General features: G+C 53.1%; 2 protein-coding genes across 3 annotated transcripts in view; one reads left to right on the forward strand and one right to left on the reverse strand.

The window, feature by feature from the left end:
• plb1 (phospholipase B1) overlaps positions 1 to 2,829 on the reverse strand; it is a 42,363-nt gene extending 39,534 nt beyond the window's left edge. The window contains exons 1-4 of the mRNA XM_088625975.1: positions 2,631 to 2,829; positions 2,000 to 2,073; positions 890 to 950; positions 28 to 80 (exon numbers count right to left, since the gene is read on the reverse strand). Coding sequence (XP_088482101.1) covers positions 28 to 80; positions 890 to 950; positions 2,000 to 2,073; positions 2,631 to 2,700 — 258 coding nt within the window. The 5' untranslated portion in view covers positions 2,701 to 2,829. The remainder of the gene's footprint in view (positions 1 to 27; positions 81 to 889; positions 951 to 1,999; positions 2,074 to 2,630) is intronic.
• A 5,640-nt stretch (positions 2,830 to 8,469) lies between these two features.
• Positions 8,470 to 15,314, forward strand: ypel5 (yippee-like 5). 2 transcript variants are annotated; one of them, XM_088626038.1, is made up of 3 exons: positions 8,470 to 8,641; positions 11,678 to 11,850; positions 13,311 to 15,314. In XM_088626038.1, the coding sequence occupies exons 2-3, from the start codon at positions 11,710 to 11,712 to the stop codon at positions 13,533 to 13,535; spliced, it is 366 nt and encodes a 121-aa protein (XP_088482164.1). In that variant the 5' UTR covers positions 8,470 to 8,641; positions 11,678 to 11,709; the 3' UTR covers positions 13,536 to 15,314. The 2 variants fall into 2 exon arrangements, with proteins under 2 accessions (XP_088482164.1, XP_088482163.1); XM_088626037.1 differs by having other exon boundaries at positions 8,472 to 8,641; positions 11,684 to 11,850.
• The last annotated feature ends 1,535 nt before the right edge of the window (positions 15,315 to 16,849 follow it).

The following is a 16,849-nucleotide window of genomic DNA, read 5'->3' on the forward strand; positions in this document are numbered from 1 at the left end:
GCTGATTCAGAGATTATTGAGACTCACCTGGAGTCCAATGGCAGCCAGTGTAGTGATGTCCGATGGTCTTAGACTGTGAACTGGAGAGCAAGGGGAGACAGTGAGACGGACTCATAGATAGTGCTAACAGTACAAGTGACTGCTCAGAGTCTGTGTGCTTTATACCCACCGTGAATACTGACTGTATATTTCACTTTATTTTTTTATCATGCATTTAGCCTATCTATCTGTCTCACACACTAATGACTCAATTTCTTTTTTCAAAATTCTGAAATTACTTAAGCTGCCTACTTGTTTCTCTAATCTTCCGCATGAATGTTTCTTATTTGTTAATGGGTTCGTGTTGTGATACATGTATTGTGTTGTGTCTTTTACCTGCCCGCAAAGCAAATTTCCCACCTGGGACAATAAATAAAAAAGGAAAGAATAGGAAGACAGATGAATCCTGAAACCGACAGATAGACCCTGAAACAAAACACCACACTGTGTTTCTTTCACCTGTCACTTTTACAGTTTTAGCTAGCTCACAATGCTTCACCACAAGAAAAAGGGTTATTTTTTCAAGCCCAGTGGTTCTGTCAAGCTCAGTAACACTGATAGACAGCACCTGACAGGGATGTCAAAACTCATATTTAAACATCTTCACAATACATATAATACTCCAGTGTATACTGCATGGGTAATTAGAACACAGATCTCAGGAATTTGGAAATCAGAGTTCGTTATTTGGTATTAAATAGCTACCTGATGGAGGATCTCACTGAGCTGTTTCTGAAAGAAGCCAGGGTATTGACTTGGACAACAGTATAGTTACAGAATATACATCAGACATGACAACATCCCGGGTTCAAGGGCCAGGGCAGCTGTGAGAGGAAGAGGAGAGACCCACCTGAGGAAGGCGAGGGCCAGGAGAGAGTGCGGGGGCAGGACACACCAAGGTGGGTGTCTGTCTGTAAGAGGAACAACACACACATACTGTCAACACACAGGTACTGTCAACACACAATCTCTACCACACTGTCAACACACAGGTACTGTCACCACACAATCTCTACCACACTGTCAATACACAGGTACTGTCACCACACAATCTCTACCACACTGTCAACACACAGGTACTGTCGCCACACAATCTCTACCACACTGTCAACACACAGGTACTGTCACCACACAATCTCTATCACACTGTCAACACACAGGTACTGTCACCACACAATCTCTATCACACTGTCAACACACAGGTACTGTCACCACACAATCTCTACCACACTGTCAACACACAGGTACTGTCAACACACAGGTACTGTCACCACACAATCTCTACCACACTGTCAACACACAGGTACTGTCACCACACAATCTCTATCACACTGTCAACACACAGGTACTGTCACCACACAATCTCTATCACACTGTCAACACACAGGTACTGTCACCACACAATCTCTATCACACTGTCAACACACAGGTACTGTCACCACACAATCTCTACCACACTGTCAACACACAGGTACTGTCACCACACAATCTCTACCACACTGTCAACACACAGGTACTGTCACCACACAATCTCCGTTGTAGCACACACATATACTGTACTGTCACGACACTGACGAACTATAAAGTCACACAGGTACTGTCACGAGACACTGATACACTTTCAGATCATGTAGCTACTGTCAAGACACATTCTCTGTCTCATCACATCGACAATGTCACAACACACCGACACACTGTCAGTCTCATGTACTGTCAGGACACTTTGTCTGTCTCAATATACTGACCCTGTCACAACACACTGGCAAGTCATACAGATACGGTTACGACACACTGAAACAGTCAAGTTTAACAGATGCTGTCACGAAACACTGACACACAGACAAAGTCACATGGATATAGCCTCCACATCTCCTCTGTCACGACACACTGACACACTGACACAGTCACAAGGCAGGTGTCTCAGTGTGTCTCTCTGTTTCCAGACACTCAGTGGCCTCACCCTCTCTTCTCCTTCTGCTGAGACTTGGTCGGCCAGCCTTCTAATGAGCTGGAGTCCAGACTGCGGGAGAGAGCCTGTGAAGAAACGGAGAGCAGGAGAGAAATGAGACACCGAGAGAGGAAGATCTGTCCTCTGTGAGTGTCCAGACTGGAGCAGACCAGTCCTCTTTCTCCTGCGTTTGTCCCCAGACATTCCTGGGGCTTTCAGTGCTACTTTGTGATATCAGTAGGGATGAGAGATATTGATGAATCTCCTGAGGGGACAGAGACTGTGCTGTGACTGTTAGTCAGTGCTGTGAGCTGTACAGTAGAAACACAACACTGGACATGATCAGCAAAGTTTGTCTAGCTGAGATCTGCAGGGATTCTGAGTAACAGGACTGTTCTACTTTACTGGGACTGTAGCTCCTATTGTAACAGGACTGATCTACTGCACTGGGACTGTAGCTCCTATTGTAACAGGACTGATCTACTGCACTGGGACTGTAGCCCCTGTTGTAACAGGACTGATCTACTGTACTGGGACTGTAGCTCCTATTGTAACAGGACTGTTCTACTGCACTGGGACTGTAGCTCCTATTGTAACAGGACTGATCTACTGCACTGGGACTGTACTACTATTGAAATATTACCTGTGAGAGCAGGCAGATGTCCAAGCAAGGACACTAGGACCACCAGTACTGCACAGTGAGTTGGGTCCATTGTGTTCCGACTATCTGTCACTGTGTCTCCCAGCTACTCCAGACAGGCCACTGTGTGTCTCCCAGGTGCTCCAGAGAGGTCAGTGTGTGTCTCCCAGCTGCTCCAGAGAGGTCAGTGTGTGTCTCCCAAGTGCTCCAGAGAGGTCAGTGTGTGTCTCCCAGCTGCTCCAGAGAGGTCAGTGTGTGTCTCTCAGCTGCTCCAGAGAGGTCAGTGTGTGTCTCTCAGCTGCTCCAGAGAGGTCAGTGTGTGTCTCTCAGCTGCTCCAGAGAGGTCAGTGTGTGTCTCTCAGCTGCTCCAGAGAGGTCAGTGTGTGTCTCCCAGGTGCTCCAGAGAGGTCAGTGTGTGTCTCCCAGGTGCTCCAGAGAGGTCAGTGTGTGTCTCTCAGCTGCTCCAGAGAGGTCAGTGTGTGTCTCCCAGGTGCTCCAGAGAGGTCAGTGTGTGTCTCTCAGCTGCTCCAGAGAGGTCAGTGTGTGTCTCCCAGGTGCTCCAGAGAGGTCAGTGTGTGTCTCCCAGGTGCTCCAGAGAGGCCAGTGTATGTCTCCCATGTACTCCACAGTGCAGTGTGTGTGTCTGAGCTGCTCCAGAGCGTGTGTGTGAGGAGGACTCTGCCTGCTGCTCCCTCTAGATATATGTGTCCTGGAGGGCTGGGGAGGGGCTGGGCTTTTTTCCATTCTTCATGGTTTCTAGTTCCTCCCTCCGGCAGCAATCTAGGCACTGGAGTCTCCGTCTCTGCACTGATCCTGAGCACTTGTGTCAGTGTGTGTGTGTTAGTGTCTTTGCATGTGTGTGAGTGTGCTAGTGTGTGTGTTAGTATCTATGTGTGAGTGTGCTAGTGTGTGTGTTAATATCTATGTGTGAGTAAGCTAGTGTGTGTGTTAATATCTATGTGTGAGTGTGCTAGTGTGTCAGTCTATGTGTTTTAATGTGTGTTTTTGTATGTCTGTGTGTGAATGTGTGAGTGTTATTGTGTTAATGTGTGTGTGAATGTATGTGACAGATGGCTTCTCGCTCACTCCATGTGCAGAGAGCAGACTCCAGTCCAGTGGCCTTGCTGTTGTAGACTCGTTCAGAGTTGAGACCGGACTGGTGGCCCTGCGGGGCTGATGGGCAGACTCTGTCCCCACGCTTCTGAAGACTTTCATCCTGCTCAGGGCCGAGGCAACACAATGCCCTAGAGCACATGGCTGTTCTCGTCCTGGTCAGGGTGCCAGTCCATTGCTCTTGCAGGGAAAGGGAAACTGACCTAGCTCACATAAACCCCGAGCACCTGGAGAAAATATACATTCAACCAGGGCTGCAGGATCCAGAATCAAACCCCAGACCCAGGAGCTGTGAGGTAACTGCGTCTAACAACCCACCAGTAACCTGAGTTTATTCCCATTTCAAGTCAGTAGGTCCAGACACAAGCAGCTTGTTGCTCAGCCTAAGCAGTGTGGGCCCCTTGAGCAATGTGGGACGCCTGAGCAGTGTGGGACACTGGAGCAGTGTGGAACACCAGAGCAATTTGGGACACCAGAGCAGTGTGGGGCCCCTGAGCAGTATAGGACACCTGAGCAGTGTGGGATGCCTGAGCAGTGTGGGACGCCTGAGCAGTGTGGGACACCTGTGAGCTTGCAGTGCTGTCATTGATCGAGGACAGGAGATGGTTTGTCCAGGTACCTAGGAGTCCCGGGGTGCAGTTTCTTCTTGACCTGGGGGGGGCAGTGTGGATAACTGAGGTGGGGCCACTTGGTACTGGGTTCGCCTGTGAGTGAACTTAGAACAAGCTGGGAAAAGAAGCTAAGTAACTCGTGATCGCGACTCAAAAAACAGTAAAATCGAGAACTGCTGAGTGGAGGGAAAGGCTGACACACTGAGACTCTCGGGTCTCTGGTCACAGAGAGGGGAAGATGACTGGCTGTCTTCAGCTCGGTGAGACCTGGCGGTGAACCAGGAAGGAGCTCTATCTCTCACAGGCATGACAAGAGTTTATCAGCTTGTGAGATAAAGGTGGGGGGACTGAGAGTGAGAAGGAAATAAAGAGATAAAGGGTGAAACAGTCAAGGTCAGGGCTGCTGTCTTTATCAGATTGCCCTCCTGGCCTGTCACTGCAGTCTGCATCATCTCTGCACTGGGACAGTGGGGACAGACTGGGGGTCTCGGACCGGCTGTGGGACAATCGGGACAGACTGGGGTGTCGGACCGGCTGTGGGACAGTGGGGACAGACTGGGGGTCTCGGACCGGCTGTGGGACAGTGGGGACAGACTGGGGTGTCGGACAGGCTGTGGGACAGTGGGGACAGACTGGGGTCTGAGACCGGCTGTGGGACAGTGGGGACAGACTGGGGGTCTCGGACCGGCTGTGGGACAGTGGGGACAGACTGGGGTGTCGGACCGGCTGTGGGACAGTGGGGACAGACTGGGGTCTGAGACCGTCTGTGGGACAGTGGGGACAGACTGGGGTCTGAGACTGGCTGTGGGACAATGGGGACAGACTGGGGTCTGAGACTGGCTGTGGGACAATGGGGACAGACTGGGAGGCTGAGACCGGCTGTGGGACAGTGGGGACAGACTGGGGTGTCGGACCGGCTGTGGGACAGTGGGGACAGACTGGGGGTCTCGGACCGGCTGTGGGACAGTGGGGACAGACTGGGGGTCTCGGACCGGCTGTGGGACAGTGGGGACAGACTGGGGTCTGAGACTGGCTGTGGGACAATGGGGACAGACTGGGAGGCTGAGACCGGCTGTGGGACAGTGGGGACAGACTGGGGTGTCGGACCGGCTGTGGGACAGTGGGGACAGACTGGGGGTGTCGGACCGGCTGTGGGACAGTGGGGACAGACTGGGGGTCTCGGACCGGCTGTGGGACAGTGGGGACAGACTGGGGGTCTCGGACCGGCTGTGGGACAGTGGGGACAGACCAGGGACAGACTGCAGGAGCAGAGAGCAGCTGCTGTCAGCAGCGAGCTGAAGAGGCCGTGATGCTGTTTACTCTTTCACCAGGAAGAGTCCCTGCACTGATAGTCCAAGGACCTGGCTGTCATTGATCCGAGATTAGATTATACAGGAGACACACACTGATTATATGATTCCACTCTGGCAACACTTCAAACTGATAACATATCAAAATCTTCTGCTTTCTCCAGGCAAAAAGCAAAACTTTTTAAAGATTCTTTAAACTGAACTGACTATTTGGTCATTAAAGAATCAATTGCTGTTCATAAGAGGAGCGTTAGTCACCCTGGTGTCCAGTCTCTCCTCCCTAAATTTCCCCGTTAATTCAGATGCTGTAGCATTTTCTCTCTCCTCTCCCTGATCTACTGGTACAGACTGGCCACTGTGTCTCCAGGTGGGGCTGCTGGTGCAGAATGGTGCTGTGTGTCTCCAGTGGGGCTGCTGGTACAGAATGGTGCTGTGTGTCTCCAGGTGGGGCTGCTGGTACAGAATGGTGCTGTGTGTCTCCAGTGGGGCTGCTGGTACAGAATGGTGCTGTGTGTCTCCAGTGGGGCTGCTGGTGCAGAATGGTGCTGTGTGTCTCCAGTGGGGCTGCTGGTACAGAATGGTGCTGTGTGTCTCCAGGTGGGGCTGCTGGTGCAGAATGGTGCTGTGTGTCTCCAGTGGGGCTGCTGGTACAGAATGGTGCTGTGTGTCTCCCTGGCTCCAGTGTAGTGAGGGATGAAATGCGTTCCCTCCTGTCTGTGAAATACTTTGGGGACTTTAAGAAATCTTGGAGAAAAGTGAGAATTTCATTTCATGATGTGGTATGGAGTGTTCACAGTATGCAGAAGAAAAGAAGAATATATTTTAAAAGCAAATGGCACTGCTTTAAACAACCCACAAAACCTGACGAACCTGATAAACATGAGGTAGGACCAGTGGTCCTGTACTGCCATCTGCCATCCTCTCATACAGCTGTTCATAAAGTGCTGATATGAGGCGCCGTGAGAGTCACATGACACCTGACCAGCTCAGTGCTGCCACCTGCTGTCCTATCTTTGTACAGAAGGGACTTGGTGGAGCTTGAACTCTGTCAGGTTAAAGAATGGAGCTGGATGTCTGCTGGGAGGACCAGAGTTAATCCACAGTGTCTGAAACATTACTGTGATTATGGGTCATATTTCCAGATATCTATATATAATTACATATATTATTAATATATAATATTACACCTCAACTAGACCTGCACCCTTCTCTTAACATCCTGCTGGGCGTCAGGACCTTGTCTCCTTCAAGACTGGATCAGCTTCATCAAGCTCATCCTACCCTCAGCACTGAGCTTTAGTTCCTTTAACTTGTTCATGAGCAACGTGTTTGTGTGACCGGGAATGACTCTGGTCATCTATAAAATAATGAGGTTAAACTATCTAATATTACAACAACAAAAAGACACTGAAAGTGACCTGTAAAACTCAGCTAGGGTTATCATTTATAGAAAGATATTGCTGCTCTGGAATCATTACAGAGAAGAGCAACCAGGTACATTCTAAAGCTTACGGACCTGACCTGCACTGACAGGCTGAAGGAACTGAGTCTCTTTAGTCTTGAACAGAGAAGACTGTGAGGAGACTGATACAAGTACTAAGAGACTGTCCTACACTGACAGGCATAAGGAACTGAGTTTCTTTAGTCTTGAACACAGAAGACTGTGAGCAGACCTCATACAAGTATTAAGTATAAAGTGACCTCACCTCAAACTACTGAGGAACAGTGTGTCCAGTTTGTCCTGGATGATTGCAGGCACTGAGATTTAGATATGAACCGAAAAGACTCAGAGGGGGGCTTATACAAGTATTCAAAGTTTCTCAAAGCCACTGACAAAACGAGAACAGTAGATTTCTTCAAAAAGCACAGTGAAATACAAACTAGAGGACACAAGTGGAAACCACTGGAAAGACCATTAAAACTAAAAACTGAAAGCTCTTTACACCAAAGGTGGTGGGAGTGTGGAACAAGCCACCCAGCCATGTTGCCTACTAGCAGCCAAATGAGCTGAGTGGGCTGAAAGACCGTTCTTGTACATAAACTTTCTCATGCTCTTGATGAACTGATTAAAACAAACTTGGATAATTTAATAAACAGCCAAACTGTTCCAGTTTAATTCCTCTGTACAGAGAAGGCGAGCTGGTCATCATCCAGGTGGGGCTGCACATTGGTGGTGGTGGAGGGGAGTCCCCATTACCTGTAAAGTGCTTTGAGTGGAGTGTCCAGAAAAGTGCTATATAAAAGCGTAAGCAATTATTATTATTATTATTATAAACTGCATGAAGCATGTCCTATCGGATTTCACTGGACCCTGAGCGCCCCCGTCTCCAGCTCCGGAGCCCTGATCCTGCTCGTGTCCGTTGTCACTCAGGATGTCACTCCTACAGCAGACAGGGATGGTCAGTACCGGCCGATGCTCTGTGGACGTGGTAAAAACACGGAGCGTATCTGGGTGGGACTCGGAGGACTCTGGCAGTCAGCCCCAGAGACACTCAGTAAAAAGGCCATGTCTTTACTCTCTGCAGGACGAGGGCTGCGTGTTGAAGGACCTGCAATCAGTGTGGATCTTCCACAGGTCGGCAGCTGCTACTTAAAAAAGAACCGAACCGTTTCCTAAGTACTGATTAAACATACAGCTGGCCCAGTTAAGATCCCCAGGACAGGAGAAATTAAGTCTGAGAGTGGGTGTGCAGGCCCTCCTAATGAGTCCCCTTGGGCACAAGCGGAACTCCTGCGTGCCCACAGCGTGACAATTCCACACACACAGTCTCCTCCCCTTTAAGAGCGCCCTGCCGGCCGGGGGCGGGGCCGCGGCTGCGCGCCGGATGTTGTTGTGGAGGCAGCAGGAACAGCTGAGAGCCAGACCACAACAAGACGCTGCGGACAGACCCGGGGTTCACGGCGCACCCCGACAGCGGGAACACGACCAGAGAGCGGGCGGCACCGAGCCCAGGACCTCACAGACACACACCGTCGAGAGGTGAGGTCCTGAGCCCCCACCTCCCAGCGCTGGTTGTCGGGTTGGTTCCGAGCCGTTTTCCGTGACGGGGCTGCGGGTCATCGACACAGATCCGGGCCCGGCAGCCAGCTAGCTGGCGTAAATCCGCTCGAAGCGTCGGGCTCGGCTGTGTGGCGAGACGCCTGGTGGCCTAGGGGCAGGGCCGTACTAACCTGCTTCCAGCCGCACGGACGGACCAGCGACAACCCACTGGTGTGGAGTCCCGAGTGGGGGGGGTCTGTGGAGCTCCCCCCGCCTCCGGGCGACCCCACTCGGCCTTGTGTGTGTGTGTGTGCGTGTTTTCGCTTGATAAGGGCGGACAGAGACGGCTGTTGTCTTCAGGCAGCAACAGGCAGCCAGAGTGCGAGACGGGCTGTCTGTTGCTGCTTAATGATAACAACGACAGCAGTGTAGCACTTCCGCTCCTGCGGGTCGTTTCGTCGAGTTTTCTTCTGGGGGTGTCGATTGTGTGTGTGTGGGGGGGGGTTCGTCAGCTGCAGCGGCGTGGCTGCCCCCCTCTCGGCGGCCGCGTCACGCGTGCGCGTGTGTTTGTGTACATGTGTACAGCCGCGAGTGGAGTGGGGGGGACAGACTCGTGAGAACGCAGCTTTCACTGCGTGTTTCTGCCCTGCCGTGCCGTGCTGTCCCCGTCCTGAAGGATGCGGTGGGTTTGTAAAGCGCCCTGGACAGCAGTCCTCTCTGGGCGCAGGATCATCGCTGCGTCAGCTGTCTCTGTCCCTCGGGCTTTGTGTCTGTGAGGACTGGAAAAAGTGCGTTTTTCACAGAGGTACAGTTAGTACAGAGGCCCCGCTGTGAGTCCCGGGTCTCTCTCTCTCTCTCTTTGTGTCGCTGACGCATTCAAAACCGCACTTTCCCAATTGTGTTTTTCACAGAGGTAGAACAATGTCGTGCCCGCAGGTAGACCAGATGCACAGTTGCAGTGAACAGCTCTGTAGTATAGGACTGCACAGGTACAGGAAGTAAAGGGGGAGCACAAGGGGGCTCTGGTGTCCTCAGTCTTGGTCCCACAGACGGCAGCTTCGCTCCGCTGGCTCCTCAGACGAGCATCTCTGACCCTGCGGCTGCTCGTGCTTCAGTAGTGATCCTTCTCTGTATGCCTTCTGTAGGGAAGGAGCTGAAATCGGTTAAAGACCCAAATCAAAATGGCAGCCAGGGTGATTCAACTCCCAAGCAATCTTCAGGGTTTATTGCATCAGCAGGATCTCATTTCTTAATCTGCACTCTGATGAAGACCGGCTCCACACGGGGGACAGAGTCTCTCTCTCTCTGATGAAGACCAGCTCCCCACAGGGGGACAGAGCCTCTCGCTCTGATGAAGACCAGCTCCCCACAGGGGGACAGAGCCTCTCGCTGTGATGAAGACCGGCTCCCCACAGGGGGACAGAGCCTCTCGCTGTGATGAAGACCAGCTCCACACAGGGGGACGGAGCCTCTCGCTGTGATGAAGACCGGCTCCTCACAAGGGGACAGAGCCTCTCGCTCTGATGAAGACCGGCTCCACACAGGGGGACAGAGCCTCTCGCCCGGATGAAGACCGGCTCCACACAGGGGGACAGAGCCTCTCGCTCTGATGAAGACCGGCTCCACACAGGGGGACAGAGCCTCTCGCTGTGATGAAGACCAGCTCCCCACAGGGGGACAGAGCCTCTCGCTGTGATGAAGACCGGCTCCTCACAGGGGGACAGAGCCTCTCGCTGTGATGAAGACCGGCTCCTCACAGGGGGACAGAGCCTCTCGCTGTGATGAAGACCGGCTCCTCACAGGGGGACAGAGCCTCTCGCCCTGATGAAGACCGGCTCCACACAGGGGGACGGAGCAGCAACATGTCTGTGCAGCTCACTGCCCGAGTCCATTAGAGACTCTGCCACTGTCAACACTTTGTGGGAAGCATGTGCTTTGTGTATTGTAAGGCCCTTGGAGTGTTTTAAAAAATGCTACCAGTATTATTTCAGTTTTAGTTTTGGCAGTAGTAGCACTTTGAGGAGCCGAGATGGTATTAGTTGGAGTAGCAGGGTTGTCCTCAACTGAAGTCTTATAGAGACAGTCTCTGACCAGGTGGGGCTGCTCCTCCCTTCAGCTTCCAGTGAACAAGTGGGACCAGGAGTGACTGCATCTCCTCTGTGATGGCATAGAAGCTGGATTACACATCTGTATGGATCAACTGGAAAGGATTAGTAACAGCTGATGTGTGATTTTGTTAATTCTGTTGGCAAATCATGTAGATTTAATCCATCTATTTTTTGACCGCTTTATCCAGTACAGGGTCATGAGGGGAGCTGGAGCCTATCCCATAGAGCAACAGGTGCAAAGCATGATACCCCTGGTTGGGAGGCTTGTCCATCACAGGGCACCCACAGACACACTCATACCAAGGCCAATTCTCCCAAGAACTAATTAACCTGCCAGTGGTGCATTTATCAGGGCTGTGGGAGGAAACAAGACATACCTGGGAGACCGTGCAAACTCCACCCAGAGCAGCTGGCCCAGAACTGATCCACTTGTCTAACATGAACTGTTGTGCTCCTTTAACCTACTGTTGGATGTCTTAATAGCATGAATAATGGGGGGATATATGTAGGTTGTTTGTAAATACTTGGGCTTACAAACTGAAGTTACGGGTTATTCTGTCCCCGTATCTTAGCTGTCAGATCAGGGGACATATTTCTGCAGCCCATCTGACCCATTTAGTTTTGAGTATTGGGCTGATCCCGGGATCACATGTCCTACTTTCTTTCATGTGACATCAGGATTGGCTGAAACCACATTGCTGGGTAACTTGTTCCATACACCCACTACTCTTTGGGTAAAGTAGTGCCGACCACATTAAACCACTCCTTCTATGCTCAGCTGGAAAGAAGCAAGTCAGTTATATTTTGGCCTCCTGTTAACTGGCTAGTGTTGAACGGAGGGCAGCAGCCACATTTTGCAGTGTTGCTGGTGTAGTCTGGGGTTGTGGCCCTCCTGTCTCACTGTTTCCTCTTGCCTTTCCTGCCCCAGCTGTAGGCGTGTCCACAGCACAGCTGAGCGCGATGGGGCGGATCTTCCTGGACCACATCGGCGGAACACGGCTGTTCTCCTGCGCCAACTGCGACACCATCCTGACCAACCGCTCCGAGCTCATCTCCACGCGCTTCACCGGCGCCACTGGCCGCGCCTTCCTCTTCAACAAGGCATGCCTCCCCGTCCGCCGTGCCTCGCAGGGCTGGGACCAGTTACTGAGGAGCACTGATGTAGTCCAGGCACTAGCATGCTGCCACACAAATGCAATTAAGAAGAAAGTAAAGGCAGTTCTGTTGAAGGATTTTTCAAGTATACCAGCTGAGCAGAGTGTGACGGGATAGGAGCTCGCTGAGCTTGAAGCGCAGAGCAGTGTGAAAGGACACAACAGCTGTCTCTGGGGGTGGGCTAGGAGCACAGAGCGGTGTGTGATGGGACAGAGCTCTCTCTAGAAGCACAGAGCGGTGTGTGATGGGACAGAGCTCTCTCTAGAAGCACAGAGCGGTGTGTGATGGGACAGAGCTCTCTCTAGAAGCACAGAGCGGTGTGTGATGGGACAGAGCTCTCTCTAGAAGCACAGAGCGGTGTGTGATGGGACAGAGCTCTCTCTAGGAGCGCAGAGCGGTGTGTGATGGGACGGAGCTCTCTCTAGGAGCGCAGAGCGGTGTGTGATGGGACGGAGCTCTCTCTAGGAGCGCAGAGCGGTGTGTGATGGGACGGAGCTCTCTCTAGGAGCGCAGAGCGGTGTGTGATGGGACGGAGCTCTCTCTAGGAGCGCAGAGCGGTGTGTGATGGGACGGAGCTCTCTAGGAGCGCAGACCGGTGTGTGATGGGACGGAGCTCTCTAGGAGCGCAGACTGGTGTGTGATGGGACGGAGCTCTCTAGGAGCGCAGACTGGTGTGTGATGGGACGGAGCTCTCTCTAGGAGCGCAGAGCGGTGTGTGATGGGACGGAGCTCTCTCTAGGAGTGCAGAGCGGTGTGTGATGGGACGGAGCTCTCTCTAGGAGCGCAGAGCGGTGTGTGATGGGACGGAGCTCTCTCTAGGAGCGCAGAGCGGTGTGTGATGGGACGGAGCTCTCTCTAGGAGCGCAGAGCGGTGTGTGATGGGACGGAGCTCTCTCTAGGAGCGCAGACCGGTGTGTGATGGGACGGAGCTCTCTCTAGGAGCACAGAGCGGTGTGTGATGGGACAGAGCTCTCCCTAGGAGCGCAGAGCGGTGTGTGATGGGACAGAGCTCTCCCTAGGAGCGCAGAGCGGTGTGTGATGGGACAGAGCTCTCCCTAGGAGCGCAGAGCGGTGTGTGATGGGACAGCAGCTCTCCCTAGGAGCGCAGAGCGGTGTGTGATGGGACAGCAGCTCTCTCTGAGGTTGAGCAAGGAGCACAGAGCAGTGTGATGGGTCAACAGCTCTCTGGTACTCAGGAGCTGAGCAGTGTGCAATAAGGCAGGTGAGCTCTTGGTTTTAATGCGTGTTTAGGTCAGTGTGGTTGAATTCACCACATCAGTAATAAGTGATTCGCCAGTTACACTGTGGCTGGTCCAGGATTGGAGACCCCAGAACTGAAGGTCCCAGCCTTGGAAGGAGCGTCCAGCTGTAGGTTCCGATGTAAGGCTTGTGCGTGTCGCCCCCAGGTGGTGAACCTGCAGTACAGCGAAGTGCAGGACCGCGTCATGCTGACGGGCAGACACATGGTGCGCGACGTCAGCTGCAAGAACTGCAACAGCAAGCTGGGCTGGATCTACGAGTTTGCCACGGAGGACAGCCAGCGCTACAAGGAGGGCCGCGTGATCCTGGAGAGGGCGCTGGTGAGGGAGAGCGAGGGCTTCGAGGAGCACGTGCCCTCCGACAACTCCTGAGCGCAGGCCAGCCGTCGGGCCGCGCCCCCCCAGCAGCCAGCGTCGCGTCCGCCGAACACCCGCACCCCCATCTGCTGCTCGCCGCGAGAATCGACTCATTCCGACCGACCGCTCGCTGCCGCTGCCCCGTCACGGGCTGCTGCCACCCCAGACTCCGAGGGATTGTCTCTGTACCTGGCCCACAGCCTGTCGCCCCGCATCTACACCACCCTCGCCCACCCCACAGAGCCCCCAGCCCAGAAACACTGCTGCCAGGGGGGAGTCGCGGACAGCGAGTGGGGAGGGGAACAGGACTGTTACGGGGAGTGAGGGTGGGAAGGGGGGGGCGGCATAATTACCGAGTGATCGAGAGGAGGGGAACAGGACCGTTGTGGGGAGTGAGGGGGGTGGGACCGGAGCACTATAGGGAGTGAGTGTCGGGGTGGGGGGTGGCACCATTGTGGAGTGCGAGAGGGGAGGGGAACAGGACCGTTGAGGGGATAGAGAGAGTAGGGGGGTGGGGAACAGGACCGTTGAGGGGATAGAGAGAGTAGGGGGGTGGGGAACAGGACTGTTGAGGGGATAGAGAGAGTTGGGGGGTGGGACTGTTGCAGGGAGTGAGGGGGGAGGGGGAACAGGACTGTTGCAGAGAGAGAGGTATCGGTGTGCGTGACGGGACTGAGGTAGAGCTGGGGGGAGCTGCAGTTCAAGCCAGAGTTATTGTCCCCATCTTGTCCAAATCTTCCTCCCTTGTCCCTTTGGTTCCCCTTTGCTTCGTTCTGCTTAGTCCCTGTGTGAATCAGGTGGCCTCCCTGGCTCCGGGGCACCCCAGGAGTGCTGTACAGCGGAGGGCCTGGTGCCCGTGGTGGCAGGTGGCACCTGTCCCTTTCAGGACGCTGTGGCGGAGGTACGCTGGGGCAGCAAGCAGGTCTCCTCTGCTCACACTGGACAGAGCAGGAGCACGAGGTGACATTGGGTGGGAACAGCGTTCGTGTTATGCCTGAGGTCGTGGTAGTGCAGGCTTGTGTGGTGCTGTGCTGGGTGCCGCTACGCTCTCTGGTGCAGAAGTGGAGATCCGCAGTGCTGGCGAGACGAGGAAGGTTACTGCTGCTCGTTTGCTTGCCAGGCTCTGGGGTTGGTCACTTGCGGGTCTCCCACTCTCTCCAGGCCCCTGCCGAGTGCGATCGGATGAAGCCCCGTCTCCTCACTTTTCCCAGTCTGCTGACCACTGGCTTGTTGTCCTCAGAGGTCGAGGTCGAGGTCAGCCGGGATGGCTTTGAAGTGGTCAGGAGGAACACAGTGACAGAGGCATCGGGCCACAACGAGCAGGCGATCAGTGCGAACATACCTGAGCCCGTGTCTGGTTTGTACAGCTGTGCCTCCTCTCTCTCTCTGCACAGGCGTGGGGTTGGTCTTCTTCCCAGAGCAGATTATGTTGTTTATTCTGGTTGCTCCCTCCCGGCATGCAGGCAGCAGTGTGTCTGTGGGGGGGGTCAGGGGTGGATGTGGCTCTGTACTGGCCGATTGTGATGTGGGAGGGGTGCTCTTTCTTCCCACGGGACACAGAACCCAGCCCTTTTCCCCGCCACCTGCCTGATCACAGCCCCTCACCTCGCCCATACCATCATGCAGCAGGTTGAAAAACTGATCGTCGTGATCTGTTAATAATCTGTTCTTACTATTGCTGTTATGGTTATTTTTTCTTTCTTTGAGGTAAAGATCTGAGCGAGAATGTTTTTCTCTTCTGATTTTGTTTTCCTCTGTAGTGGCATTTATCAATAAAGTGACTAGTCATGCTGACCAGGAGTGTCTTCCTGCGGTAGTGGGCAGATACACGGTCTGCCAAAGTATAAGTGGGTGTGTTGTGGAGGTTAGAAACATGTATAGTGCCCAGAGACCACAAGGGGGAACTACAGGAAAGAATGACAGGAGTCACTTCTTTACCCAAAGAGAGGTGGGGGTGTGGAACAAACTGCCCAGCTATGCTGTTGAAGCTGATATCCTGGTTTCTTTCAAGAAACAGTGGGTGGAGATCCTGGACTCAGTTGACCATTAGTGACCATTACTGCAGTTTCAACTGCTGCAGTAACTAGAAGAGGGGTTGACTGGGTCCTCTCATTTGTACGCTCTCTTGAAGGAGAGGGAATCTTGTCTCCTAGAGCCAGATGGAGAGGAGAAACTTGAAGGGTGAGTAACTGTTCTCCATCGGTCAGGGCTCCCTCTGGAGGAGGGGCTTCGACTGCTGCAGTCTGTTGAACCAGCCTGGCCTGGACAGTGAGGGGGAACAGCAGGGGGGAGAGTGCTGGAAAGCTGGGGCCGCCACACTCTCTTGTGTAATACCTGCAACAAGCAGACCCTGGAAGGGTGAGTAGATAGGGGTTAAACAGATACAACAAGGACTGTCCATTCATCTCAAGGCTTCCATTAGTTCACTTAGAAATGGTGTCCTGGACAGTTTGTTGCCTGAGTAAGGGAGCATCCAGAGACAATCCAAGACTGCAGTAGGGTGCACAGGGACAGTGTACTGTAGGAGGTAATGTCCCCCAGATGAGAGTTGTTTGTCAGCAGTGTTAAACCGGTTGTCCTGGATGAACTCCACTCTCTACACAATCTCCTGGAATTTCCCCTTAATTGACCTGCTGTGGTAGTTTCTCCCCCTCCCCTCCTGGTCTGCTGTATCTCTCCCACAGGGGCTACAGGTGGGTGGGGGAGGTTGCAGGCAGTAGATGCCATCCCCATGTCCAAAGGATCTGCTCCAGTCCTTTCTTAAACCAGCCCACAGCCTGGGCTTCAACAGTGTGGCTGGATCCCTGTTTCACACACCTACAACCCTCTGTGTAAAGAGGTTTGAGGGATGAGTCAGTTCATTCTTAGTTTCCACTTGTCCTTTTACAGCTGGGCCTGAAGCTGTCCCCCCCCCGGGTGCTCAGTACCTTTGCATGCTTGTGTCCTGTCTGAGACTGACTAAACTTTCGATTCCAGAGCAGAAATATATATTTTTTTAATTTGGTGATTGAGACTACACTGTATTGTAAGAGAGCTCTTGCCAAAACATTGTCTGATTGTCCCATTGATAGAACATGACTTTCCCCGACTTGCATTGTGCATTTTTCACCACCTATCCCCAATATTGTTGACCGTTCTGCAGCTTCAGTACACTGACTGAGGCCCTAGAAACCCCCAAATCCCTTACTTAAAGGAGTGCAGGTAGTCGTGCTGCAGGCTGCAGTGTGTGTGTGCGCACTCCCAGCCTCTCCAAGAAAAACACTATTCTTCAGTGTGGGTGTGTGAGCATTCTTCTCCACACATTCTGCAACAGGCTCAACTGAACAGTG

The sequence above is a fragment of the Lepisosteus platostomus genome, chromosome 3 (assembly GCF_059453375.1).
Source record: "Lepisosteus platostomus isolate fLepPlt1 chromosome 3, fLepPlt1.hap1, whole genome shotgun sequence".
NCBI lineage: Eukaryota > Metazoa > Chordata > Actinopteri > Semionotiformes > Lepisosteidae > Lepisosteus > Lepisosteus platostomus.

Bases quoted from the DNA above. Each gene is read 5' to 3' on its own strand.
- ypel5 (XM_088626038.1), top strand. From the start codon at position 11,710: ATGGGGCGGATCTTCCTGGACCACATCGGCGGAACACGGCTGTTCTCC. The intron at 11,851-13,310 runs GCATGCCTCCCC...TGTCGCCCCCAG, and splicing joins GCGCCTTCCTCTTCAACAAG to GTGGTGAACCTGCAGTACAG.